General features: G+C 44.4%; 2 protein-coding genes across 4 annotated transcripts in view; one reads left to right on the top strand and one right to left on the bottom strand.

Moving 5' to 3' along the window:
* Positions 1–7,170, bottom strand: part of KIF5A (kinesin family member 5A) — a 35,383-nt gene extending 28,213 nt beyond the window's left edge. For both annotated transcript variants that reach the window (XM_081311050.1, XM_081311051.1), the window contains exon 1: positions 6,625–7,170. In XM_081311050.1, coding sequence (XP_081167176.1) covers positions 6,625–6,753 — 129 coding nt within the window. In that variant the 5' untranslated portion in view covers positions 6,754–7,170. The remainder of the gene's footprint in view (positions 1–6,624) is intronic.
* A 2,534-nt stretch (positions 7,171–9,704) lies between these two features.
* DCTN2 (dynactin subunit 2) lies at positions 9,705–25,947 on the top strand. Of its 2 annotated transcripts, none has more exons than XM_081310300.1 (14): positions 9,705–9,894; positions 10,795–10,863; positions 21,128–21,224; positions 21,429–21,490; positions 21,818–21,916; positions 22,372–22,532; positions 22,702–22,849; positions 23,168–23,233; positions 23,435–23,473; positions 23,637–23,714; positions 23,805–23,885; positions 24,200–24,302; positions 24,409–24,500; positions 25,615–25,947. In XM_081310300.1, exons 1-14 carry the CDS (start codon positions 9,859–9,861, stop codon positions 25,699–25,701), a joined length of 1,218 nt encoding a protein of 405 aa, XP_081166426.1. In that variant the 5' UTR covers positions 9,705–9,858; the 3' UTR covers positions 25,702–25,947. The 2 variants fall into 2 exon arrangements, with proteins under 2 accessions (XP_081166426.1, XP_081166427.1); XM_081310301.1 differs by having other exon boundaries at positions 9,706–9,894; positions 23,805–23,876.
* The last annotated feature ends 60 nt before the right edge of the window (positions 25,948–26,007 follow it).

Genomic DNA, 26,007 nt, shown 5'->3' with positions numbered 1-26,007 from the left:
TATGTATATATATGCATATATATATGTATGTATGCATATATATATACATATATACACATACACACATATACATAGTTTGTGATACAATTTTATTAAAATTAATGTATATATACAGGAAAAAAACAATCAAATTACTTAGAGTGATAAGGTTTTGGGTAGTTTTTAGTTTCTTCTATAATTGTAATGTACCTCAATGTTTCTCCCACTCAGTGGCCAAGAACCAAAAACAAACAAAATATGTATATCTCAGGCCAAGACACTTATCTTTTCTCCATCAATGATCTCTATCCGTGCTTCATGAAGTCAGGCATCCATCCAAAGGGGATTAAATATAACTCACAAGCCAGCCTTGCCTCACCCTTCTTTCCTCCTGGGAACATGGGCACTAACACCCACATCTACACACACACACTCACTCAAAACATTCCCAGTTGTAGGATTCCAGAAAACTCGCTCCATGGATGCATTAAAATGGAGGGTGCTCTCCAAATTCTGAAGCCAATTATTGCCTGAGGAACTCTTTATTCTTAGCCAAGGCTAGGAAGAAGGAATAGAGCAGAGAGGGAAGAAAGATGGGGTTCTCAGACCTGTGAGGACAAAAACAAACAAACAAAAAACCCAAGAACTAAAAATAGGTGCATTTAATAATCTCATGAGCAGGAAAAGACATGTGAAATACCTTGTAATTTGAGGGGTTCTAGAAAGACTTCTAGCTACCTCCCTTCTCTTTGTTGGGTCTTTAAATTCCAAAGCTAGCTTTTCTTCTTCAAAATATTTTTTCCTGGGGCTGGGGTTGTGCTCAGTGGTAGAGCGCTCGCCTAACATATGTGAGGCACTGGGTTCGATCCTCAGCACCACATAATAAAATAAATAAACAAAACAAAGGTATTGTGTCCATCTACAACTAAAAAAAAAAAAAAAAATTTTTTTTAAATATTTATTCCTGGGGCTGGGGATGTGGCTCAAGCGGTAGCGCGCTCGCCTGGCATGCGTGCGGCCCGGGTTCGATCCTCAGCACCACATACCAACAGAGATGTTGTGTCCGCTGAGAACTAAAAAATAAATATTAAAAAAATTCTCTCTCTCTCTCTCTCTCTCTCTCTCTCTTTAAAAATTCCCTCTCCTCCCTCTCTCTCTCTCTCTCTTTATTTTTTTTTAAGTTTTTTTTTTTTTTTTTTAGACGGACACAACATCTTTGTTGGTATGTGGTGCTGAGGATCGAACCCAGGCCGCACGCATGCCAGGCGAGGGTGCTACCGCTTGAGCCACATCCCCAACCCTCTCTCTCTCTCTTTAAAAAAATAAAAAATTAAAAAATAAAATATTTATTCCTGTTAAAGTATAAGTTTCTTTTAATTTTCTACGGATTACTCTCAAGATGAATTATTTTTCTACTCTTTTCATAAGAATAACTATGCCAGTGGTTTTCTACTTTTTCTGCCTCTAGATTAACCACTCTTATTTACATCTTTCATTATTACTCTGAATCAAACTGTAGTATATGGTGGGGATTCCTTATCAGAATATAGAGGAACATACACATAGCTAGCAAGTTTTTTTTTTTTTTTTTTTTTTTTAATTTTGAGACAAAGACACGCTAAATTGCTTAGGGCCTCACTAAGTTACTGAGGCTGGTCTCCAACTTGCGATCCTCCTGCCTCAGCCTCCCAAATTGCTGGAATTACAGATGTGAGGCACTGTGTCCAGCTCAGCAAAGACCATTTCTTATTTTCTTCTCTCTGCCTCTGCCCAGGCCATTTCGGAGATTGCGGATCACCACCTAGATCCAGAGTTTCTTGAAGGCAGAAATTCCTTCCAAACCCCAAAGTCCCTGGCACACAGGACACCCTTCATAAAAATATGTCAAATAAACATAGATGCTTATGAAGAAAAAAAGAAGATACTATGGACCTGGAGGTTAGATAAAACTACCTGTAAGAGGGAAAAGTGTTAACCACTTTCCAATTTTTGGCTTGGAGGGAGACAGCATAAATAAAAATAACACCTAACTTCCCACCCAACTTTTTTTTTCTTTGAGACAGGGTCTCACTATGTTGTCCAGGCTGGTCTCAAATAATTTTCTGACCTTCATTTCTTGAAGAGTTAAGACTACAAATACAGGGCTGGGGATGTGGCTCAAGCAGTAGCGTGCTCGCCTGGCATGCGTGCGGCCCGGGTTCAATCCTCAGCACCACATACCAACAAAGATGTGTCCGCTGAGAACTAAAAAATAAAAATATTAAAAATTCTCTCTCTCTCTTTCCCCCCTCTCTCACTCTCTCTTTAAAAAAAAAAAAAGACTACAAATACACATCACCACGCTGGGTTTAACATCTAACTCTTATTGAGAGTTTACTTATTCTGTGTCTGTCACTGTGTTAAGAAATTTATATGTTGGGCTGAGGTTGAGGCTCAGTGGTACAGTGATTGCCTAGCATGGGTGAGTCACTAGGTTTGATCCCTAGCACCACATAAAAAAAAAAAACTAAATAAACAAAATGAAGGTATTGTGTCCATCTACAACTAAAAATATAAAAAAATACATTTATATGTATTAGTTAATTTAATGATCACAATAATCCTAGGAAGCAAGTGCTATTATTATCCCATTTTACAGATGAGAACACTGAGGTCAGTTAGTCTGCCCACTTTCACATACCTGAAAAACGGTAGGGCACAGTTTTAAACTCAAGCAATCTAATTCAGGACCCACACCCAAAGTGATCAGAGAACCACATGTCAACCCTGCATAAGATCCTTATCATGGCTTTTCATTCTCCTTCCTTTTGGGCATTTCCCCCAAGTATTTCCAGATGGAACTAAGGCTTTCATCACTCCCTTTTTCCAATCTCAACCCCATTTTCAGAAATATGCATTTCTCCCACCCATCCTTTCAGAGGGCGACCCTCACCCTCTTCCCCTCTAAGTAATCGAATGCCCTGCAAGTTGGCATGGTGTCAGAGACCAAAAGACTTGTTCCATTAGAAATACTCTGGAATTCTCTCCACCTTTTAGGAATGCCCCTGAGACAGATATCTCTTCCAGCCCTGCAGGCTTGGCATTCCTCATAGCCTTCTCCAGAGGGCCTCTCTTCTTTGTCAATCTGGGCTCTGTTTGCCTTTAACCCACTCCAAGCTTTCTTGTTGTCTCCTTGTCCATTTGTGCAGGAAAGGTCCAGCAGAGTGCTACAGTGTTTCATCATGTGTGTTGACTAAAGCTAAAGGGGGACCTAAGATCAGGGGCCCAAAGATGACCAAGCTGTTCAACTCTCAATAAAATACTTGGTAGAACCCAAACTTGAAGCAGCAGCCTCGATTTCCATGGTGACACCCTTGGGGATTGTTGCTATGGAAATGCTAGAGAGACACTGGCCACAGTGATCATTACTTCCCCTCTCCATTTTCCTTAATGAGACTCCCCCACACTTTTCAGATATCAAAGGAATCCAAGGCCACCCTAAACCAAGCAAATTCTGTTCCACTAATCCTGCAGGTCCAGTCTAGCTTTTCTAAACAAGGTACTTGATGGTCCTGGTTTCTTGCATCTTTAAGAACCCTCTTAACTTCTGGGAGACTATAGGTGGGTAATCTGTGGACACTTGAATGTAGGAGACGGAGAGGGAGTGTAATTGTGTGTGTGTGTCTGTGTGTGTTCTCAATGTCATCTGCTCCAGACCTGGCATGGATACAGCAACCCAGGCAGTTAAGCACTGGGATACTGATGAGAAAAAACAATGCAGAGAATGAACGAAATACTTAAATGGGTTCAGTGAAAAAGGCACACTGGATTCTAAGTGTACAAAAAGCAAGCAAAACATATACCACATTGCGACCCAGACATCCTACCACTATGACTTAGGCCATTAACTTTGGCTACCCCCAGCCCCCAGATTCCTTGGAGAAGTCAGAGATATGCAGGAAAATAGGGCGCACACAGCTCTCTCTCCAACTTATCCTTCCACCTTCTCCAAAGAGAACAAAGCCCAAGAACATAAGGGCCTCCAAAGCCCAAGCCAGCCGCAGTGCAGCAGAGGTGAAGGGAAAAGCTGTCACAGGAAAAAGCAGAGCTCTGCTTTTTTCTTTCTTTCAGTCTTCCCTCACCTTCCCAGACATCCTGAAACAGCTTCCTCCACTGTTCCTCAGACAGTTCCCCACACACTGGGCCCAAAAGGGATCAGGAGAGGAAAAAAGGTAGGAGATATCATTCCCTCGCTGGGACCCTCAAGGATCTCAAAACCATGTCTCCTGCCAGGCACAGTGGTGTATGTCTGTAATCCCAGCAACTTGAGAGGCTGAAACAGAAGGATCACAAGTTCAAGGCCAGCCTCAGCAACTAAATAGCTGAGGTGAGGACCTCAGCAATTTAGTGAGACTCTGTCTCAAAATTTTAAAAAAATAAAATTAAATGAAAAAGTCTGGGGATGTAGCTCAGTGGGTAAAGCATCCTGGGTTAAATCTCCAGTGCCAAAAAAACAATTATGACTCCTATAGCCCTCAGTCCCCTGAATGAAGAATTAATAGTAAGTCCTAAAAGGAAAGCTCCAGGGATATTACCTGAGACAAAATGGCCCCCTGCAAACATTTATCTTAAGTGAGAGACTGACAGGAAGGCCAAGGCAAGAGAAGATACAGAGTGAGACAAAGGTACATACCCACAGATATCAGGCAGAACAAGAAAACATTGGCTGTGGAGCTAAGATAGAATCTAAATCAGCAGGGGCCTTGGCTTCTCTCCATCTCTCCTCTATCCCATCTCCAACAGGGTCTCTCCTGTTTTGCTGGACTGACTGGACAGATCAATACCTCAATCCCTCCTCTCAACACGTCTAACTTATCCCACACACCAAGATAGCCCAAACAGCCTAAAGGAGTCAACTCAGACTTACTGGAAAATCCTTCCAAAACAAGGAAGTCACACTTAAAGTAGAAACCTTTTGTGGATTTGCTTGTCATGACAGCCAGCTCCTGTTTATCAGCCTTAATATCTCAAGCAGACCCCAAGCTCCAACTCCCATGGCCTGTTGTTCTGGCTACTTAGAGAGGGGGCCCCCAAGGGTTGATATGGGCTTTCTTTTAAACTGGCCAAACTTGACTGATCGGACTACAAGGCCTGAGGTCCTTGAGGCAAAAGAAACAGAGGTCCTCTTCTTATGTCAAACATATATTCTTACACACACACTCACATACATATCTATAAACATACATGACAAGGCAAAAGCACCACTGGAGTTCAGAGAGTGGGTGCGGGTGGTGACGGGCTGGGGGTGGGAGCTTGGGGCCCTCCCTAAAGCCTGTGTATGAAACTCCTATTACTGACTCAGAAGGCCCAGGCATCCTTCCCTTTTTTCCCTCATTCCTTTAACGGCATGTTTCCAGGTGCTTTGTGTCAAGCGCTATGAATCAAAGATACATAAGAAGCACCCCTGACCTTGAAGATTGTCCTCATATATGCCCCTCCTTCTTAAATTGGCAATACTTTCCTAGCCCAGCACCCCCAAGCCCTACAGGATTTGACCCCAGGCCTCTTCACTACCCACACAGCCTGGGAAAGGTGGAGTGGGTAAAGCCTAGAAACTCCCTTTGGGCCACAGAAGAAGGTCCAGAATGGAAATGTGGGAAGGCAATATGATATGAAGGAAAAGGTGTGATTCACAAACTTGGATTCAGATCTATGGATTCTCAGCATGACCTTGAGAACGTCATTCAACTTCTTTTGGCCTCAATCTCTTCATCTGTAAAATGGAAATATCAATACTACTTTAGAGTGTTTTTTGAAGATTTAATACTCTACATAGAGTAATAAGTAAAAAATAAATACTAATTCTCCTTCTTAAGATCTCCTCCATGGGTAAGGGCTGTCATGATGAGGTAGAGGTCAACTGCTACTTTTTATTGGATCAAGAGCAAGGATGAATAAGCAAGTATGCATTACAATCTCAGGGTTTGGATATGTTTATTTAGGGAGTACAGTTGGGAAGTCTGAAATCCTCTTCCTACTGTACCTGGGATGGAAAGGCAGATAGGTCCTTAGAATTCCAGAGGCTTCCCCGAAACTGGGTGTGGCATCAATATATTTCTTTCCCATAAAACCCTTCATCAGACCTCAATCCTCTAAGTACAGACGGTAACTACTTTAGGGGAAAATGGAGGGCTTGGACCTAGAGCCCACTCCCATTCATACCTCCACAGAGAACCTGGACTACCCATCTCCCTTTTAGCCCATCCACTATCTTCTCCCTCCCTTCCTAGGATGTGGGGGTAAAGACCTAAGCCAATAACAAAGGGAAAATGCGCTTTCTCTGGGGGAGAGAGAAAACATCAGAAAAACAAGGGACTGGCTCCAAGGGGTGGGGATGTGGCTGCTCCCAGCCACGGAGAGTAGGGTCTCCTGATGGGAAAGGGGCCCCCTCCCACTCTGCAGAGACTTGGCTGCAGGCCTAGCCAGGCCACACCCAGCCATCCTGATGCAGGGGAGAAAAAGGAGGGGCTGCGGCGAATATGATGGTGACTGAGCGGCGGGGATGGAGCACAAAGTGACAAGCAAAGGCTGAGATTCTACGGGGGCGGGGGGGTGAAGATTCAGCCTCCCGCCCCTCCCCTAATTCCGTCCGGTAGCAGCACTCACTCCGATAACGACGCTGTCGTCCCCTTGGAAAATGGGAATGAACTTGTCTCCCCGCAGAATCTCCGCCTGGTTCAGGGGCCGAAATCGGCAGAGAACCTTGATGCTGCATTCGTTGTTAGTCTCCGCCATGGTGGTCGCCAAGTAGAGCTGGGGCACTTCTCAGGCTGCAGGAATGGTGTGTGCTCCGAAGGAGGGGTCGCTCAGCTGAGACCAAGACGGAGGACAGGTGCTCGATCGCTGGGGCCGAGAAAGCAGCTGGGGCGCCCGGACGAGGCGGCGGAGCAGGGCCGGGGAGCGGTTTAGTTTACTGCAGCTCTGAGATGCAGGCAACCCGGGCGTCTGGTCCTCTCTCCGTGCACTGCCTCTCCGCCCCTTGCGCTGCAGCCGCGCTGCGGGCCTGGGCGGGGCGCGACCGAGCAGTGAAGGCGGGGCTTCCTTCGTAGGGGGCAATCTGCTTGTCTTGGACCACCGAAAGGTGGGGCCTGGCCTCACTCTGGCCTTCTTCTCCCGCCCCAAATGCCGGAAGATAACCTTGCCCTCACCCTTTCCCGACCGGACTAGCTCACAGCATCCCACCCCCACGCCCCCGACCTGTTTGTTCTTCCCTCAGACTCCACCTCCGGGGAGGGATGAGGCGGGGGCTGAGGTGGGCCTGTTGCCTGTCTAGGGAAGAAGGTCCACAAGACTTCCAGTCCTTTTATTTCAGTGCATCCCCCAGCCTCATTACAGTACTCTCTCCAATCTGGGAACACATTTCTTCTCGTTCCCCTCCCCCCACAGACGCACAAAAGCTGAACTCCAAACCCATTCAGCTTTCAAAGACAACTGTCTGAACCCCTGTGGAAATGGGTATCCAGATCCCATTGTCATATGCAAGTGTCAAAGGAGGATCTGTTTCTTCCTTCCCCTTCTACATCCAAAAGTGCACTCTTTTCTCTTCCTAACATACACACCAGGTCCCCAGGTTGAGGCAAGACAAACTCCCATTCTGGACTATCAGAATTTAAAAGCAGACCAAATTTTCATTTTTGCCTCATAGGTTGGGACTAGGATGGAGGTGGGCAAGAATAGGGGGATGGTGTTGAGAGTGGGTAAGGCTAGAGGGACTTTGACAGAATCTTTAGGGCAAACATCTGCATTTATTTGTGTTTCAAGTAGGCTTAGGCACCTAATGTGAATGTTTGTTTCTAGTCGAAGTTACCATTGGGTAGGGGGTAGGGACCCTACCCAATGGGTCCCTACCCAACACCCCATCCCCTTTCTTCACTGCTTCTCCCCTTTCTCTGGAAACAACAAAACAAAACACCCAGAGGTTCCTTGTCCTTCCTGCACTTGGGTCAGACTCCTGCTGCAGCTCCTGAGCGGAACCATCCAGGAGCTGGCCAAATTGCTTTTTATCCAGAAGCTGCCCAAATTGATTTTTATCCACATCACAGGCCTCTTTTAGCCAACACAGAAGTGGATTGCAGAAGTTGAGACTCTTGGCGAAGGAGAGGAGCAGCATGATGGGAGAAGGGAGGAAGAAATGTAAGTTCTGTTTAGAAATTGGTCAATATCTACAGTCACTTAAGACATTACGGGGCAAGGGTAAGAGGCTAATGGCATGGTCAGATAAGACCTAACTCTACTAAGGCCTGGGCACAGTGGAACACACCTGTAATCCCAGCAGCTTGGGAGGCTGAGGCAGGATGATTACAAGTTCAAAGCCAGCCTCAGCAAAAGTGAGGTGATAAGTAACTCAGACTCTGTCTCCAAATAAAATCAAAATAGAGCTGGGGATGTGGCTCAGTGGTTGAGTGCCCCTGAGTTCAATCCTGAGTACCCCTCCCCCCAAAAAAACCCACTCAAATGAGGAGGTTACCCAGATTGGACCTACATTCTAACCCACTTTAAATCTTAAGGAAAATGAAGGAAGGGGGTCCAGCAGAAGCAACTGAATAAGAAGGCAGTAGTCTGTGGGAGAAAAAGGCAGAGGCTTGGGGAGGAGCCAGGAGAGAGAACACAATGAGTTCCAAACTCAGGAACTCTCCAGTCATTTGGTTTGGCAATATTTCTGAGTTGCAGCATCCTGCAAACTCAGGAAACATCCCAACTTCAGGCCATCAGGGGCTATAAGGTGGCATCCTTAGCAAAGGAGCTGCAAAATGCCAGTCCATAAGGTGTCACTAGTCATAAAGAAAAGTTTAATGGGTGTGTCTGAACCCCAAAGAACAATGTAGTGAGTTTCACATAAAGCTGGATTTGTTGAGTCTCAAAGGACTTTTACTCTAAGAATTTGTCCTTTTACTTTTCTACCAAGTAATAATAGCAATGGTATCTTGTAGGTTTTCTATTTGTAATATATTTACCTGGTAAATTAAAAAATATAGCTTCACTATGTGTGTCCTTAAGAAAGGTATGTTGTTTTAATTTTATTGAACCTCGAAATTCAGAAGTCTGGAAACTATTAATGAAATAATTAAGAGGATAGAGAGCGTTTAGAGACAGACTCAGAACCGTCATTTATCCATTTGTGAACTTTAGATAGGATTTCCAAACTTGAAAAACAAAAACAAAAGCAATTTATCTAGTTAAATTTGAATTTTAGGTAAGCAATTTTATGTGTCTCAAATATTGGACAAAACAGAGCAAAACAAAACACCAATACTAGTTTTTATCTGAAATTCAAATTTAACTAGATGTCCTGTATTTTATATAACAGTCCTAACTTAAGAAGACTGCTTAACTTTTCCATTCCAAACATGCTAAGCCTTAACTAAATTTTACATATTACTATTGTTTTTTGAAGCCCTCACGACATGACTACTTGATTTTATCTCGTCACTAATTCCTGGGAGTCAAATACGGGAATTAAAAAAGTTCTTTCCCAGACTTGATGTAAAAATTAAAGGAAATAAGTTGAACGAAATAGCTCCCTAAGGTGCATTCCCAACCCAAGCTCCAAAGAGCTAGGACTACATATCCCACAATTCTAGGCGACGATCCTCGCCATTACCTCATTGCTTGGCCTCGCTCTCGCCAATCCCACCGTCTCTAGGGGTGTGGTAGCGGGGTGTTCTCGCGACTTTTGCTTTACCCTTCTGGTGTGCTACTCCTGTCGCGAGACTTCCCGCTCCTCTGCCGCTCCCTTTGCCGCCGCCTTAGCTGGGGACCCGGACCCAATCTCTCCCCTACCCGATAACCCGCCCCGGCTCCACCGAGGCTCCGGTCCCCCAGCCCCGCCTCGCCGCCGCCATGGCGGACCCCAAATACGCCGACCTTCCCGGCATTGTGAGTACAGGGCCGGCCCTGGCTCCCCAGGACCGCGCCCCCGACCTCCCAAGGACCCCCAACAGAAACCAACCCATGACCCCTCCCGCCTGCAGCCCCTCTTCCGCCCCAAGGGCTCCTGCGGCTCTCCCCGACCGGCTGCAGCACCTTCCGGACTCCTCTGACCTGACTGGGCCTGGCCGTCGGACGGCGCATCAGGCCCCCTTTCCGGCAGTCGCCGGTTTCTCGGCCCAGAAATCGTCAGGGTGTTTACCACTTGTGCCCGAGTGTTTCTGCCATCCGTGTCGACACCACCCGTGCCTCCCCCAAATCTCCCAATAAGCCCCCCATCCCTACCCTGGACATACTCACCAGACAACTTGGTGACGGTCTTCATCCTGTCAAAGGAAGAGGTTTAATGTGGCAGAACCCTTCTTGTGCCCGATGGAAATTCTGTCTTTTGGGGGACCTGTCTGCCCCTCACTCCTCATGAACAAGTTGGAGTGTACCCTCCTTTTGTGCTCCCCTGCCTGCATTCTCGGGGTGGGGGTTGGGGCACAGAACCTTAGGAATTAAGGTCCTGAGTCACTCTTAACCCATATCACAGGGGCCTAATTCGAGGAAGGTCCTCACCTATCTTGGACAGAATGATTACCAAGGACCCTTCCTGTCCAAGTTCAGGATAACATCTTTGTTATCACATTCACTGTTTATCCTTAGGTCAAATTTGTACTCGCTGTCATCCCCACTTCACTGAGACAAGGGAACTGACATGCCATTAGTAAGGCAGATGGAGAAGAAAGAACAGAATCCTGGTATCGCAGAACCCTGCCTTCTCCATTAGTTTGTTCAAATGGAGTCGGGTAAGAGGTTGGTGGATGCTAGGTAGTGAGGTTGGGTGGTCACTGCTTCTACCTGCAGGCCAGGAACGAACCAGATGTTTATGAAACCAGCGACCTACCTGAGGATGATCAAGCAGAGTTTGATGCGGTAAGACTATGTGCTGCCTCAGGATTCCTTGGACTCTGACCTCTCTTCCCCCATAGATCCTTTCCCTACTTTGGCAAGCGACCACAATAAGTGGGTATGCCAACCCCAGCCTGAGTGGTATGTAGGTTGCAGAGCTTGCAGCCACCAACAAGCAATGCCAAAGGAGAGTCAAGTCAGTGAAATTACAGCTAACAAGGTCTATTTGCAAAGCCCTGATTCTTGGTCCTTTTAAATAAAATTGAAATATCTCAAAACTATTACATTTGGGACTAGTAACTTAATGAGGCTTTTGGGTTCTAACCCATTTCAATGGGTCCTAAAACCCGAACATATATAATCTGTTTGATGGTAGAAAGTAGGCCTTTTATTTTATTATTTCACTCAATATGTGTTCATTAGTTACCTACCAAGAACTAGACTTTAAACTAGAGACATACTCTTCCATGTGAATATCAGTGTTCATTGGTCAAGGAATAAGAAAATGATTTGGAGATTCTAAAAAGATAAGGGTAGAGCCAAATAAATTTGAGGGAAAACATAAGCCTTTCATATCAGCAGAGAAGAGGTCATGGCAGCACTTTGGCATCCAAGAACTCTGAGGAGGAGGGAATTAGCTGTAGATACATTTTAACCACGAGAAAAGCACTTAGCATTGTTTATTGAATATGTTCAATTTGTGTTGATTTGTTTGGGTTTTGGTACTGGGGATTGAACCCAGGGGCACTTAATCACTGAACCACATCCCCAGCATTTTTTATTTTTTATTTTGAGACAGGGTCTCACTGAGTTGCTTAGGGCCCCAGTATGTTGCTGAGGCTGACCTCAAACTTTTGATCTTCCTGCCTCAACTTCCTAAGTCTCTAGGATTACAGGTGTGCACTACCACGCCTGGCACCTGTGTTGATTTTTGTGCAATGCAGAGGAGGAAATGTCCCTTCCCTCAAGGAGCCCCAGACTAATGAGGGGATTAGGATACATATGAGAAATAATGGAAGAATTAAGATGGATACATATAGAAAACATAAGGAAGAAAAAAATGAATGGAAATCAATATAGTAAAACTCTGTAAGTGCCAACAAAGACAAAGATCTGTGAGCATTTCTTATAGTATATATGTTTTAGGTTTTATTTCCACAGAGATCTGGGCTGGGGTCACATTGATGCTGTGAAATATCAGTGAAGGCCCGACCATAAGTCATCGAACAGTCTCAGTATATGGCCCAGTTGGTGTGTCTTTAAGTCCTGTGGCCATGTCTGTGGGGCTGGTTAGTTCTGGGAATTGCTGGTTGCTGATTTATAATGTATGGCTTGGCGTACTCACTTATTCCTTATTTGGTTCCCCATGTGAAAGTGCTTCCTACATTGTAGGGAACACCTTCCCTGTTCCTTCTCACAGTGGTATGTTCCTTGTGGCTTCTGTTCTTGCTGGCATGTTAGTCTGTCCCCCAAGCGTAAATATCTGGAGATAATGCATATGATGTTGCCCAAGGACCTGACTGCACCTGTCACTCCAAGAGGGTAGCAGTGTGGGAGGAACCTGTCTCCATCCCCACAAGGTAGCAGTGTGTATGCTGAGGAGTTCCCTGTACTACCACAGTTTAAAGATTGCTCTCTTTATATTTTGGGCTCTGCCTATAAAATATCAAGCCTTCATGGTGAAATAATGAACAGAATTCTGTCCTTTTGTCACTTAACTGTGATACAAATGGATAATTGTCACATCAGTCTCCTTTTCAAAGAAAAAATTACATTTTCATTTTCCTTTTGAAGATACTTGAATAACTCTTAATAAAAGGAAGATGATGCCCATTGTAGGTGTGGAAAACCTGAATGTGTAGCTCTGAATATGTGGTTCTTTTCTCCCCTCTAAGTCAGAGCAGCCTATTTTAGTAGCAACTAGTACAGTGACTTTTGGGGAGGGCACACCACAAGAGTTTATCTCCTGTGGCATGTTGCCCAGGATGCCAGTGTAGAGGTGCCTAGGAGCTGGATGGTTAAATACAGAAGGAGTTGAGTTGCCTTCATCACCTGAGGCTCAACTAAGTGACTCTCTGTCATTAGAGATTAGTAGGTGGAATGGGGAGACCTTCAGCTGCTTTTGGAGCCTGATGTTTCCTGATGACAGCTAATATCTGGCCCCTGCATATCCCAGTGGTCTTAGAACAACTTTCAGGAAATCAACTGAATAAATGGCTCTTAATACTGAAGTAAATGTGCAACTCAAAAGAGCAGTGAATTGTATTCTTAGCCAGCCAGAAACATTGTATCCACCAGGCCTGCATTCTGATTAGCAACCCATCCCCTTATCACCTACCTGCCTGAGGCCTAGCACAAATAGCAGTGCATATGATATATGAGTTTTTCAATTACCTCTTAATGCCTGACAACAGCATTCTCTGCCTTGGTCTCCAGATTATTTTTAACTTTGATTATTTATTTATTTACATATGTTCATTTATTTATTTAGTTCCAGGGATTGAATCCAGAGGCACTTTACCACTGAGCAGCAACCCCCTTCTGTTTTTGTTTTTTTATTTTGAGACAGGGTCTGGCTAACTTTCTAAGGCTGGCTTTGAACTTGCAGTCCTCCTGCCTCAGCCTCCTGAGCTGCTGTGATTTCAGGCATACACTACCATTCAACTTTAATTTTATTAGCATTTTTTTTCTTTTGTCTTTTTGATGCTGGGAATCAAATCCAGGGTTGCTCTACAACAACCCCAGTCCTACATCCCCAGTCCTTTTGATGTTTTGAGAGCTTCTTGCTAAATTGCTGAGAGTCTCACTAAGTTGCCAAGGTTGATCTCAAACTTGTGATTCTCCTGCCTCAACCTCCCAAATTGCTGGGATTACAACTATGTACCACTATACCTAGCTAATTTTATTATTTTTAAAAATAGATAATAAATGCACAGAAAACAAAACAAAAAAAAAAATTCAAGGTAGGGTAGTGAAAAGTCTGTCCCCTATCCTTGGCTAACACCACTCAGTTCCCTTCCCTGGAGACACCAATATGGCCACCTTCTTGTGGAACATTTTGGAGAGTCTCCAGATTTTTTTTTTAATTTACTTTATTTTTAAAAAGATATTTTTTAGTTGTAAATGGATCATTTATTTTATTTATTTACATGTGGTGCTGAGGATTGAACCCAAGGCCAGGCAAATGCTCTACCACTGAGCCACAACTCCAGCCCTCAGATTTTTATTGTAAAGGATTATCAGGTAGTGTTGATGCTCACTGCCCTTTAACCTCCTTTCTCTGATTTCTTCACTGCAGAAGAAATTGGACTACTGAAGGAAACAATGTCTTTTAATGTCCCTTAAAGATCTTAATTGCTAGATAAACATAAAAGTTTTATGATTCCCATAGTGGGGGAAATGGGGGGAAAAAAGTAGCAGAAGATTTTAGTTTTTCTACAGTAGATCCTGATTTTTCTCCTAAAATCCCTTTAAAACAATTTTAGCCAGAAGTAGAATATTCTAAAATAAGAGTAGGTAGAAAACTGTACAGACTCACCGTTTCCTTCATGATCTGGGAAGGTCTCTGTATTTCAGATACTCCTGGGTTGAAGAGCAGCAGGCTTATTTGGAAACTTTTCTTAAAATGTTTTATTAGGAAAACTAGTTCCCAAATGAAATGCCTTCCCTCAGACCCACAGCCTGCCTTGGGTCAGTGAGGCATTCTGCTCATGGCTTTTGAACTGCTGGAACAAGAGGAATAAGTTTAAGAAAGTCTCACTAAAATTATGATTTTATTTCTCCCTTTATTGTGTAATTACCCCCAATGCTATGTAAAAGAATGGAGAGTTAATTAGCCATAGTTTGGTAGGGTACCAGCAGAGGCTGCTGGATACTCCCCAATCTGAGATGAAAAACAGTAGGTTTTCTTCCTTACAATTTAAAATATCTAGAGAATGCTTGATTGTGTTCGCTGACTGTTGGTGCACTTGAACTTAACCTGAGTTTTTCCTAATGCTTCCCCCATCCTCCCTCCTCACCACCCTGCCTGGACACTAGTTTGCACAAGTAAGACCATTCAGTGCTTCTTCTCTGCATGTTTTTTTTTTCATCTGCCACCTCGCATGCAATGCTCTGCCACTGTGCAATTGTTGTAGCTAATCATTTTTAATTTCAATGAGTCCCTAGCTGGGTCACTGAGGAGCCTGCTGGCCTTATTATTAAAATCATTAATCAAGGTTTAAAAAAACAACTATGATCCACAAATCATTGTCTCTCCCCCTTATGAGGTCTGAAGAATAAAACTGTCCAGTGGAGGATGGGATAGAAACATGGAGGCTATGATGCTTTTAAACGAGGCATTTAGGGATCAGAGTTAGTAAGGGTATGCCTTTTTCTTCTTGAGACTATATGGAATTAGATTTTTATGGAATAACTTTGAGACATTCTAGACAAGGGCAGAGAACAAGGGACAGCCAAAGTCTTGCCTTCTTAGTTATATGGGATTATTCCTGGGGAAAGAATCCTTATGTTAATATTCTCCCATGCTAAGCCTTTAGAGTAACGTACATAGGATGGGAAGGAAGTATTATATTGCAGTTCTAAGATAATTTGTGTTGTATTTTTGCAAGTCTTTCTGTTTCTGCACCCCTCCTTTAGAAATGGATGAATGGTCAGCATTGCATTTGTCCATCCTGGACAGTTTTATTCTGTGGCTCTCTCCACCTTCCCTGTCATCATGGTTCTGAAGTCTCCCTGCCTGCAATGTTGGTGTAGAGCCTGAAGAGGTTCAGGGGTAGCAGTGGTCACTTCCCTGCCTGATTTAGAACCTCAGATCTTGTCCTCTGTGACCCAGACACTTAGTCAAAGAGCCCTGGGGAGTCTGGGAGTCCATTAGTGAGAGGGACTGAGAGTCTTGTACCAGGTAAACTGGTATTTAGAGTCAGGGCACTTGGAATTTTTCTATCAAGGTGATTGTGGTATACTAGGTGTCCATGGTAACTATTACTACACCAAGTAATAGACATTCTTCACAAAATCTCATTATCCTTCAACCCACCATAAGATTGACCTGGAAGTGGTGTATATATTTAAAAACAATGTACCACTTTTCCTTTTCCTTTAAGTTTTCTGTCCTCCCCATTCTGCCCATTCCTTATTGTTTGAACTTGAGTTTATGGCCCGTTGTCCCCCCAACCCCTTGAGTTTCTCCCCTGCTTGTTTTAGCTTGGTGAGACAAATCAGAGAAATAGTGCATAGCGTGTGTTCCTCCCTTGTGTGTCTGCATGTGTGCACTTGTGAGTGCTTAAGCCCACTGTGGAGACAACCCAGCCTAGACCACAGGACCTGGAGCCACTTCTTCCCTGGGCTAAAAGAGGAGCCTTGCCTGGGCTGGATCCTGGCATTGGCCAGGTACTGGAAAGGTTGAGGGTCAATGTATCTGGCTTAGATTTTGGAGTAGGGAGCACTTATCTTTTTCCCACCATGGGTTTTTTATGTATATGTAACCATACTCAGTCTTCCCTCCTTCCATCTGCCTATCAGCGGAGCTCCACAAAAGCAGAACATGCAATTGGATTTCCCCTCCCAGCAGTTTTAAACCAATGTTGTCTAGAATGGAGACCTTATCTCTATGGCCTGGACAAAAATAAGGCCTTTTTAAAATACTCTCACCCTTCCCCCTTGTCCATTCTCTATCCCCTGTGAGACTTGTAAACAAGGGGTTGGAAAAACATGTTATACTCATAGGCTGGTAGCTGTGAAGCTTGGTGTCCTCTGGGCTGTTTGTGCTAGTATATCATGGCAGAATTGCTCAGCATCACTCAGAGCTGCAGGGTGAGTTACCAACCACTCAGGATGAATACATACTAGGCTGTGAAGGGGACCAGGTTTTGCCCTGCCTCTCTCTGGCAGTGGAAAATAAGAACCAGACTGCAGTTGGGTACTTCATGTTTCCTTATAATCACCATCAGTACCTGACATATCTTGTTCTGCCTGGCCTAAAGTTCTATTAGACCACCCATAGGAGTACCTTTTGACTTAATTCTGCCATCCAAATGTCCAGTTTTTCACAAGTAAAGAAACCAAGAGACAGGAAGACTTAGACCATGAACTAAGAAGGGACTCTTCCCCCTTGAGAATTACGGACCTTCAATCAGCTACAGGTCCTCAGAGTCTCCATATCCTCTGCTCCATATTCTGCCATTTCTACAACTTCCCCTCTACCTCAGCCTTCTTGCACTTTTCTGTTCCATGCTACTAGCTTCTAACATCTAACTCCCAGTTCTCAGATGATACTAGATTGCTGCTGTTAATAACAAAGCTTCATGACATCCTCACCACTAGAGAAGAAAGGGTGTCATGGTCTTCTTTTCCTTGGGGTATGTGATGACCCCAGCTAAAATTTTTTGGCCCCCAAATTTTGCTAGGCTCCCCTGGGGCCCTGTGGTATGGTATATTTAAAGACTGTCATATAGTGCATGTGACAATTTGCTAATAATAATTTTGTCTTTTTTTCCCCTCTCTCCTCCCCATTCCCCAACTCCCTCTCCTTTTAACTCTTTTGATTTTCTCACCTCTGGGGAATCCACAAGGAGCTGGTAAGAAGCCTGACCTTTCATCTGCTTTTTAACGGGGTGTGCTGTATGGGCAGTTATTTTTCTGTCCTTTTGTTTCTACTAAATCTTTCATCCCTCTATTCAGTCCTATACTCAGCTGACAAACTTTTCCTGTCTCACAGGTCACTGTAATGATACTACCCCTAACCCATGCCCCAGATCTTTTAGACATTGGTGGAGCAGATGCTACTGGAGAACTATTGTGTGCTGCCCACCTGAGTCCCCTGAGGCCATAGCCTCTAAGAGGCTCACAGAGGATGCCAATGTCCTGTCCAGGTCATATTTATATAGCAGGGAAAAGTACTATTTATTTCTCTGTCTGTCCAGAATCTCTGAGCTTCACCTTTCTAGTGAAGCTTCACCTTTCAAGTGTTGGAACATTTTTTCCCCCACTTTCCTTACTTAGGAACATAAATAAGAATGTAGGTTCTCATCTACATAGCACCTGTCTATAATAATGACTTAACAGATGGTGGTTATGATTTCTTTCCTTGGTCTGTAGGTTATACCTCTCATTCCTTATTTATTTATTTATTTTGTGTGGTGCTGGGAATAGACCCTAGGCCCTTGAACATGCTAGGCAGGAGCTCTACCAAGGAGATACACCCTCAGCCCCTATTTTTCATTCCTTTCCTTCTCCCCCCGCCTTCTCTCTTTCTTTCATACCAGGGATTGAACATAGGGCACTTAACTACTGAACCACATCCCCAGCCCTTTTTATTTTTTGTTTTGAGACAGAGTCCCACTAAGTTGTTTAGGGCCTAAGTTGCTGAGACTGGCTTTGAACTTGCAATCTTCCTGCCTCAGCCTCCTGAGCTGCTGGGATTACAAGCACATGGACCACCACGCCCAGTCCATTCCTCTTTTTAAAAGGACTTAAAAATTTAAAGTGGCCTTGATTGGGGCTTTCATGGGGAGAAGCCCCATATTCTTTGTGTGTGTGTGTGTGTGTGTGTGTGTGGGTGTGTGTGTTTGTGTGTATGTGTGTGTAATTGGGAATTGAACCCAGGGCCTTGTACATAATAAGCAGGCACTTTATCATTGAGCCACATCCTCAACCTTTTAAAATAAATTTTTTTTTTAAATTTATTTTTTAGTGGTAGTTAGACACAATACCTTTATTTCATTTATTTATTTTTATGTGGTGCTGAGGATCGAACCCAGATGCAAGGCAGGTGCTCTACTGCTGAGCCACAACCCCAGCCCCTAAAAATAAATTTTAATTTTTTAATTTTTTGTTTGTTTGTTTTTTGAGATAGGATCTCATTATGCTGCCAAGGCTGGCCTCAAACTTGAGTTCCTCCTATTTCAGTCTCCTGAGTAGCTGGGATTACAGGCCTGTGCCACCAGGCCCAGGAAGAAGTTGCATATTCTTTTTATTTTCATTTTGAGGTAGGGTCATGCTAAATTGCTCAGGTTAACCTTAAATTTGTGAACATCCTGCCTCAGCCTCCCAAATTGTTGGGATTACAGGTATGCACCACCATGCCTGGCTAGAGAGGGAATATTCTTTTTTTAAAAAAAAATACTGTTTTTAGTTGTTGATAGACCTTTATTTATTTATATGCAGTTCTGAGAATTGAACCCAGTGCCTCACACATGCCAGCAGTCAAGTGCTCTACCACTGAGCCACAGCCTCAGCCCCTAGAGGCGGCATATTCTTGTCAATTTAAGATAAGTGGTTGTCTACTCTAAACCCGAATTCTTCTCAGCTTATAAAAACCAGAGACCACACGGCTGTTTGGCAAATGGGTGCTTTAGCTATAATTTCAGAGAATGTTATTTTTTGCTGGGGAGGGTGGTTCTTTTCAGTTTTTGGACCCAGAACCTCAAACATGCTGGGCAAGCTTTCCACTACTGAGTTACATCCTCAGTCCTCAATTTGTGATCCTATCTCAGCCTCCCTGAAAACTAGAATTACAGGCCTGTGCAATCATACCCAGCCCCTTTCAGAGAAGGTTCAAGAGAGAATCATTTGCACTTTCATGTGCGGCATTCAGCCCTTTTGTTTTCCCTACCTCTATAACTCCTGCCCTTCCATCTAGCAGCCTCTGAAGAAAAAAGAGAGATCAAAGTTGATAATTCTTATTTATTATCTTTTTTTTTTTTTTTTTGGTTCCAGGGATTGAACCAAGGGGTACTTAACTATTGAGCCACATCCCTAGCTCTTTTTTATTTATTTTTTTAATTTTGAGACAGAGTTTCAATAAGTTGCTTAGGGCTTCACTAAGTTGCTGAGGTTGGCATTGAACTTGCATCCTTCTGTCTCAGCCACCCAATCAGCTGGGATTATAGGCATGTACCACCATGCCTGATTCCCTCTTTATTTTTAAAGCTGATATCCACACTGATTCCTTCTCTAATAGCAGAGCAAAGGTGAAGGACAGACCCTTCCTCTATCTGCTGCTAGCTCTGTGGTATACCTCCATTTCCCCCTTTCCCCTTCCCACAGAGCCACACAGGCAGAGGTTCTGTCCTGACTGCAGTTTAAAATTGTCTGGATAAAGTTGGCCTTACTCCATAACAATTAAATAAGAATTTAAAAAGTGGGCCCAGACCACTTAAAAAAATAATTGTTTTTTTTTTTAAGTGATTCTAATGTGCAACCAGTGTCAAGAACCATTTTCCTAGGTGAAGGAAAGAAGAGTCAGTTTGCCTTCCTCCTGTGGAAAGTGGAGATACCTCCCCCAACAGAAAGGGACTCATGAGTCTCCTTTCCCCTTCCTTCAGTGCTCTAGTGAAAGCCGTCAGTCTTCTGACTGAAGGAGGGATGTGAATCAGGAGTGCCCAGTCTTGGTTTAGTTATTGGAACTGAACAGAAAATTGATCTATTAAGGGGGAACCTTCTGCTTCAGTTTCTAGGGTATAGTCTCTTTTACTCTCTCAGCCATGTCCTCTGCTATGGCAGAGCTTCAGCTCTTTGGTTGTAGAAAAGGGATTGGGGAGAAAGCAGGTGCTGTAGCTTCTCTGTGAAGAAACAGTGCAGCATCTTCATTTCAGGGCTTACATATGGTCCTTGCCCATGATGCTCATGACAAGCAGCTATTGCTTGTTGTTTTTACTAAGATGTCCCATAGAAAATTATCCAGTAAGCCTTTGCCTCTTTTTTACATCCCCTGAATTGGCTGACCTCACAGCAGTCTGGAAACCAACCTTCTTAAGCCTTCTGCTGGCCTTCCTTTTCTATCTAAGAGCTGGTGTCGTACCTTTAGCAGGTTGAAAGTCCTAATATTTGCACTTAGTTATTAGCCTGTCTGCCTGCCTTCCTTCTGCTTTCCTCCAGCAAGAATGGGAGATTGTTCAGTTGGCAAGCAGATTTACTTTGGGGAGGGGGGGGGGTTAAGAGAGGTCAGGTTGGTTTCTTACCTTTAGTGCATGGTATGTGTCAGATAACTGGGAGGGGTGGGGGCAGGGAGGCTTATGTACAGTGTGGGTGGGGAGGTTATGCTGCCTCTGTTCCCAGCTGAATCAGGGTGTTAATATTTATACAACGGAGGTTCCAAATTTACCAGGAAGCTTCTGTTTCCTAGGTTGAGCCTGGGTTGGCAGTTTAGAACAAAATCGCCCTTCTTCCTACTTTCCCTTTGGAACATTAGAGCCTAGTCTTCTAGTATATATGGATTTTTGTGGGATAGAGGAATTTCTAGACTGGGAATGAGTCAACCCCTGGCCTGAACTACCTATTTCTTCAGGAGGAGCTGACGAGCACAAGTGTGGAGCATATCATTGTCAATCCCAACGCTGCCTATGACAAGTTCAAGGACAAGAGAGTGGGAACAAAGGGACTTGGTAAGACTGGGCTGAAAGTTGGGTGAGGGGGATGCGTAGAGGACAAGCATGAGAAGTGGTGTCCTGTCCTCATATCTTAGTGACTTTTGCTCTGGGGAAAGGGTTCCTCAGGGAGATCTCTGTTGGAATCCTTCACAGTCACCTGAGATCATGACTGCCCTGGACCTAGGTTAGGCCCTCAGTCCTATCTTCTTTTCTTGGCAGATTTCTCAGATCGCATTGGAAAAACCAAGAGGACAGGATATGAATCCGGAGATTATGAGATGGTTTGTTGTGTGTGTGTTGATGGGAATGGTGTGGTGATCCTGTCTAGTAGGCATTTTAATAGGGGATTGAGGAGTATAGTTCAGATTCTGAGTTTCTCTGGTTGTATTCCTCAGAAACATAGCAGGATGCAGTTGACCATGTTCTTCCCCCCTGCTGTTTGTTCTGGAGCATCTCCAGACCTCTGGGCTATCTCCACATCTTCTTTACTAGGGTGTTGAGGATTCAGTGTGGGATATGATACCTTATGACTTAGGCCCAGGGCTTGGATAAATTCTGGAGGCTTTCTGAATGGAAGGTGTAACATCAACGTCCATCCTTGCTTTTAGCTTGGAGAGGGTCTGGGAGTGAAGGAGACACCTCAGCAAAAGTACCAGCGACTACTGCATGAGGTCCAAGAGCTGACAACTGAAGTTGAGAAAATCAAGGTAACTGTATACTCTCTCCTCTTCAGCCCAGCAGGAAGAGAAATATTCCCTAAGCTCCTGGATAAGGGCACTAGGGTTTTCAGAGTTTGGGAATACACATCTACATTCATTATTGTTATGTAGGAAGTTTACTATGCTAAAAACCATCCTAGTGACTTTTAGCCACAACTGTCCTTAAGGCTTCTTTTCCCTTGGGGTACTGGTAGTACCAGGGATATTCTGGACTATGTTCACAGCCCTTTTTGTTTTTAAGATAGGGTCTCGATAAATTGTCCAGGCTGGCCTTGAACTTATGATCCTCCTACTTCAGCCTCATGATTGGGATTATAGGTGTGCACCACCCTGCCTGGCATCCTTATCCTTAAGGCTATTGATCTTTCTTTCTACTTTTTTTTTTTTCCCCTCGATTCATTCCTGCCACCCCTCATTGTGTACCTTTTTTTTTTTCATACCAGACAACAGTAAAGGAGTCAGCCACTGAGGAGAAGCTAACCCCTGTGGTACTGGCTAAACAGCTGGCATCCCTGAAGCAGCAGCTGGTTGCTTCTCACTTGGAGAAGCTGCTGGGACCAGATGCCGCGATCAACCTCACTGACCCTGACGGAGCTCTGGCTAAGTGGGTGCTCCACTTTGTTGGAAATTATTGCTGATTGGAATTATGGAGGGACTCAGCCAGCTTCTGACAGGGAAACTAAGGGGAGAAGTGACCTAGCTGTTCATTATGCTAAGGCAAGAAAAGAATCATCCTTCAAGTCATGATATTATTACTTGGTCTCCTGACCCAGGCGCCTACTGCTGCAGCTGGAAGCAACAAAGAACAGCAAAGGGAGTTCAGGGGGAAAGACCACCAGTGGGACCCCCGCAGACAGCAGCCTCGTCACTTACGAACTACATTCTCGGCCTGAGCAGGACAAATTCTCTCAAGCTGCCAAAGTAAATATATATATAGTGTTGATTGGGGGGCCAGGAGAGACATGGCCCTATAGTTTTTCTTGCATCCCTCTGAAGGATCAGACCTGGGGAGAGGGTACTGGGAAGGCTTCTGAGCCATCTTGATGTCTCATTCTCAGTATTTCCCTTGCCTATCTACTTTCAGTTAGGATTTTAAGATTGTGGCTAGGGATGTGGTCCAGGGAAAGGTGTCCCTTGGGGCAGGAGTGGGGAATGGCATACAGGCAGAGCTGGTTCTTGTTCCTCCCACCTTAGCAACAGAGAGGTGGATAGCAAATCTTACCTCCTTCCTTCCCCTAGGTTGCAGAACTTGAGAAGCGTCTGACAGAGCTGGAGGCAACTGTACGCTGTGATCAGGATGCTCAGGTCAGGTGCTCTCCTATTCTTAGTCTGAAACTTAGATCTTTCACCCTGAGCCCTAAGGTCTACAACATTCCACACAAACCTGGGAAGATAGAAAAGGGATTCGGTTACTGGGATCAAGTGTTAGAACCAGGAGAATGGGAGAAGGCAGTAATCATGTGGAGATAGAAGGACAATTGATTTCTTCCCTCCCTTTCCCACCAGAATCCCCTTTCTGCAGGTCTGCAGGGAGCCTGTCTTATGGTAAGTATGACAGGAATGGGAATATTGGATTACAGAGGGGATTTGAAGATTGGGTCTAAGAATTACTTTGGGGTCTGTAGGTATATTTGAACTAACTCTGGTGGAATAGGAGAGACCTCTTCTTAGTCTTTTTCTTTGGTGACACTTGTCCCATCCTTCCTAGGAAACTGTAGAGCTCTTGCAGGCAAAGGTGAGCGCCTTGGACCTTGCAGTTTTAGACCAAGTAGAGGCTCGGCTACAGGTATTAAATGGGAGGCAAATTGGATCCTGGGTGGCTTGGGACTTGGAAAGCCCAGATGCCCTCACTATCAACCTCAAAATATGCTTTCAGAGTGTCCTGGGGAAAGTGAATGAGATTGCCAAGCATAAAGCCTCTGTGGAGGATGCAGATACACAAAGCAAGGTCAGGAAGATATCTTCTCTAGCTTCATACCATTCAACCCTCTTAGCTCTCTCTCCAAGTGCTGACACTGAAGCATGAGAACACAGTTCTCAGCTCCCATAAGCTGTGTGTGTGTGGTACTGGGATAGAACCCAGAACCTCTTACATGCTGGATAAGCACTCTATCACTGAACCACATCCCCAGCCCTCCCATGTACTCTAATTACCTGAGGGGAACAGGGCAGTGCTTCCTTCTGCCTGTTGGTCCTTCCTCAGTCTAGTGAAGTAGCAGTCAGAGGGTTCTTCACTGGCTACTTCAGCCATAGTCTGTCATGTCCCTCCAGGTGCACCAGCTATATGAAACCATACAGCGCTGGAGCCCCATCGCTTCCACCCTTCCTGAGCTGGTACAAAGACTTGTTACCATCAAACAGCTGCATGAGCAAGGTGAGAAGCTAGATTCCAGTCATTCCAGGAGTTGAAAAGTGAACCACTTTGGTTGTCCTCTCTCAACTTGGATTCTAGTTTCAACCATACCTTTCTTCTTTTGTAGCCATGCAGTTTGGTCAACTCTTGACACATTTGGATACTACCCAACAGATGATTGCCAGTTCTCTCAAGGACAATTCCACCCTCTTGACCCAGGTGTGTGCCCCTTTATTGATTTGATATCACTTTCTTCCAGCATGTAGAGACAAGGTTCTCCAGCTTTATCTCATAGGGTTTTGCCTTAACCTATTTTGTAGCACAGTGTTGTGGTAGAGGCTTGGTTTGATCTTCCATACTGTTTTTCAGTGTGGGACCTTTGACAACTTACTTAACCTATGAACCCCTGTTGTTCCATTTGGAAATTGTACCTTCCTCAGCAATAAGGATGAATTGTGAGGAGGTAGTTGATCTTTCTTCTTATAAAACCTACTGTTTACCTCTGTGTCTCAGTGTGGCTTTACCTTTCCTGGGGTCCTTTTCCAGATGCTCCTGAGCACAGTGCATTGCAAAGAATGTAGGCTTGGGTCCAACCTGGCTCTGCCACTTCCTTTCTGACCCTGGACTGTGAGCATCACCTTCATTCGTTCATTCTTTTAGTAAGCCTAGCACATACCAAGTCCTCAATTTCCATTGGAGACACTATTTTCAGTGTTGGAGGGAGCATTAAAGTTGGGAGACCATCATAGGACCATTAAGATAAATGAAAAGTCATATAAAGTACTTGGCATAGTAGTGTTTCTTTAATTTTCTAAAATTTTGAACTAGAGAAACCCTCATTTCAACAAAATCTCATTTGGTTCTCATTACCTATAAAAGATAACTGTTTTGAAGTCAGGGTGGGAATTTTTAGGAGTCCTACAGATCTTTGAGCTAGGCCCATGGTACTCTAAGAGTAGCATTGGAAACTGTTGCAGTAAACATTCCCCTTCCAGTATGGCGGTGCAGACCTGTAATCCCAGCAGCTTGGGAGACTGAGGCAGGAGGATCACAAGTTCAAAGCCAGCCTCAGCAACTTAGCGACACCTTGTCTAAATATTTAAAGTGCAAAAAAGGGCTGAGGATGTCCTTCATGGTTGAGTGGGTTCAATACCTGGTTGAGTGGGTTCAATACCTGGTTCCCCATCACACACCAAAAAAATCCACCTTGGGGGGCCATAAGCTATTTTTCCATTTCTTTCTTTTCTTTTTGAGAGAATTTCTTCTGGAGATTCCTCATCCAGGTGAGCACCTGGACCCAACAAGTGTAAAACCTCTCTACCCCACTTTGTAGGTGCAGACAACCATGCGTGAAAACCTGGCCACAGTTGAGGGGAATTTTGCCAGCATTGACGAGCGGATGAAGAAGCTGGGAAAGTGAGCACCTTTGAGAGGTGGAGATCAGGAGTAACCCCTGAACTCTGTTAACAGCTTACATAGGGTTTCCCTTCATTATAACTCAAAATCCCATCCCATTTTACACTGGGGGCAAGGGTTCTTGCATGTGGGGTTTATACCCCTCCCCTGATGAATACAGAATGGTAGCTGGAGGATATTAGAAGTGGGCTCCCCTTAGGTCCAGGAGAAGAAGAGATGAGCCCAGCTACATGCCAGCTCCTGGCCAAAACTGCTTTGCCTGGTGTGGGGGAGGTTTGGGCCCTGGCTTCCAACACAGCTTTTGTGGCTG

This window comes from Spermophilus citellus, assembly GCF_964194105.1.
Source record: "Spermophilus citellus genome assembly, chromosome: 10".
Taxonomy (NCBI): Eukaryota; Metazoa; Chordata; class Mammalia; order Rodentia; family Sciuridae; genus Spermophilus; species Spermophilus citellus.
Note: the sequence above shows the minus strand (reverse complement) of the source record. Positions and strands in the feature narration are given on the sequence as shown.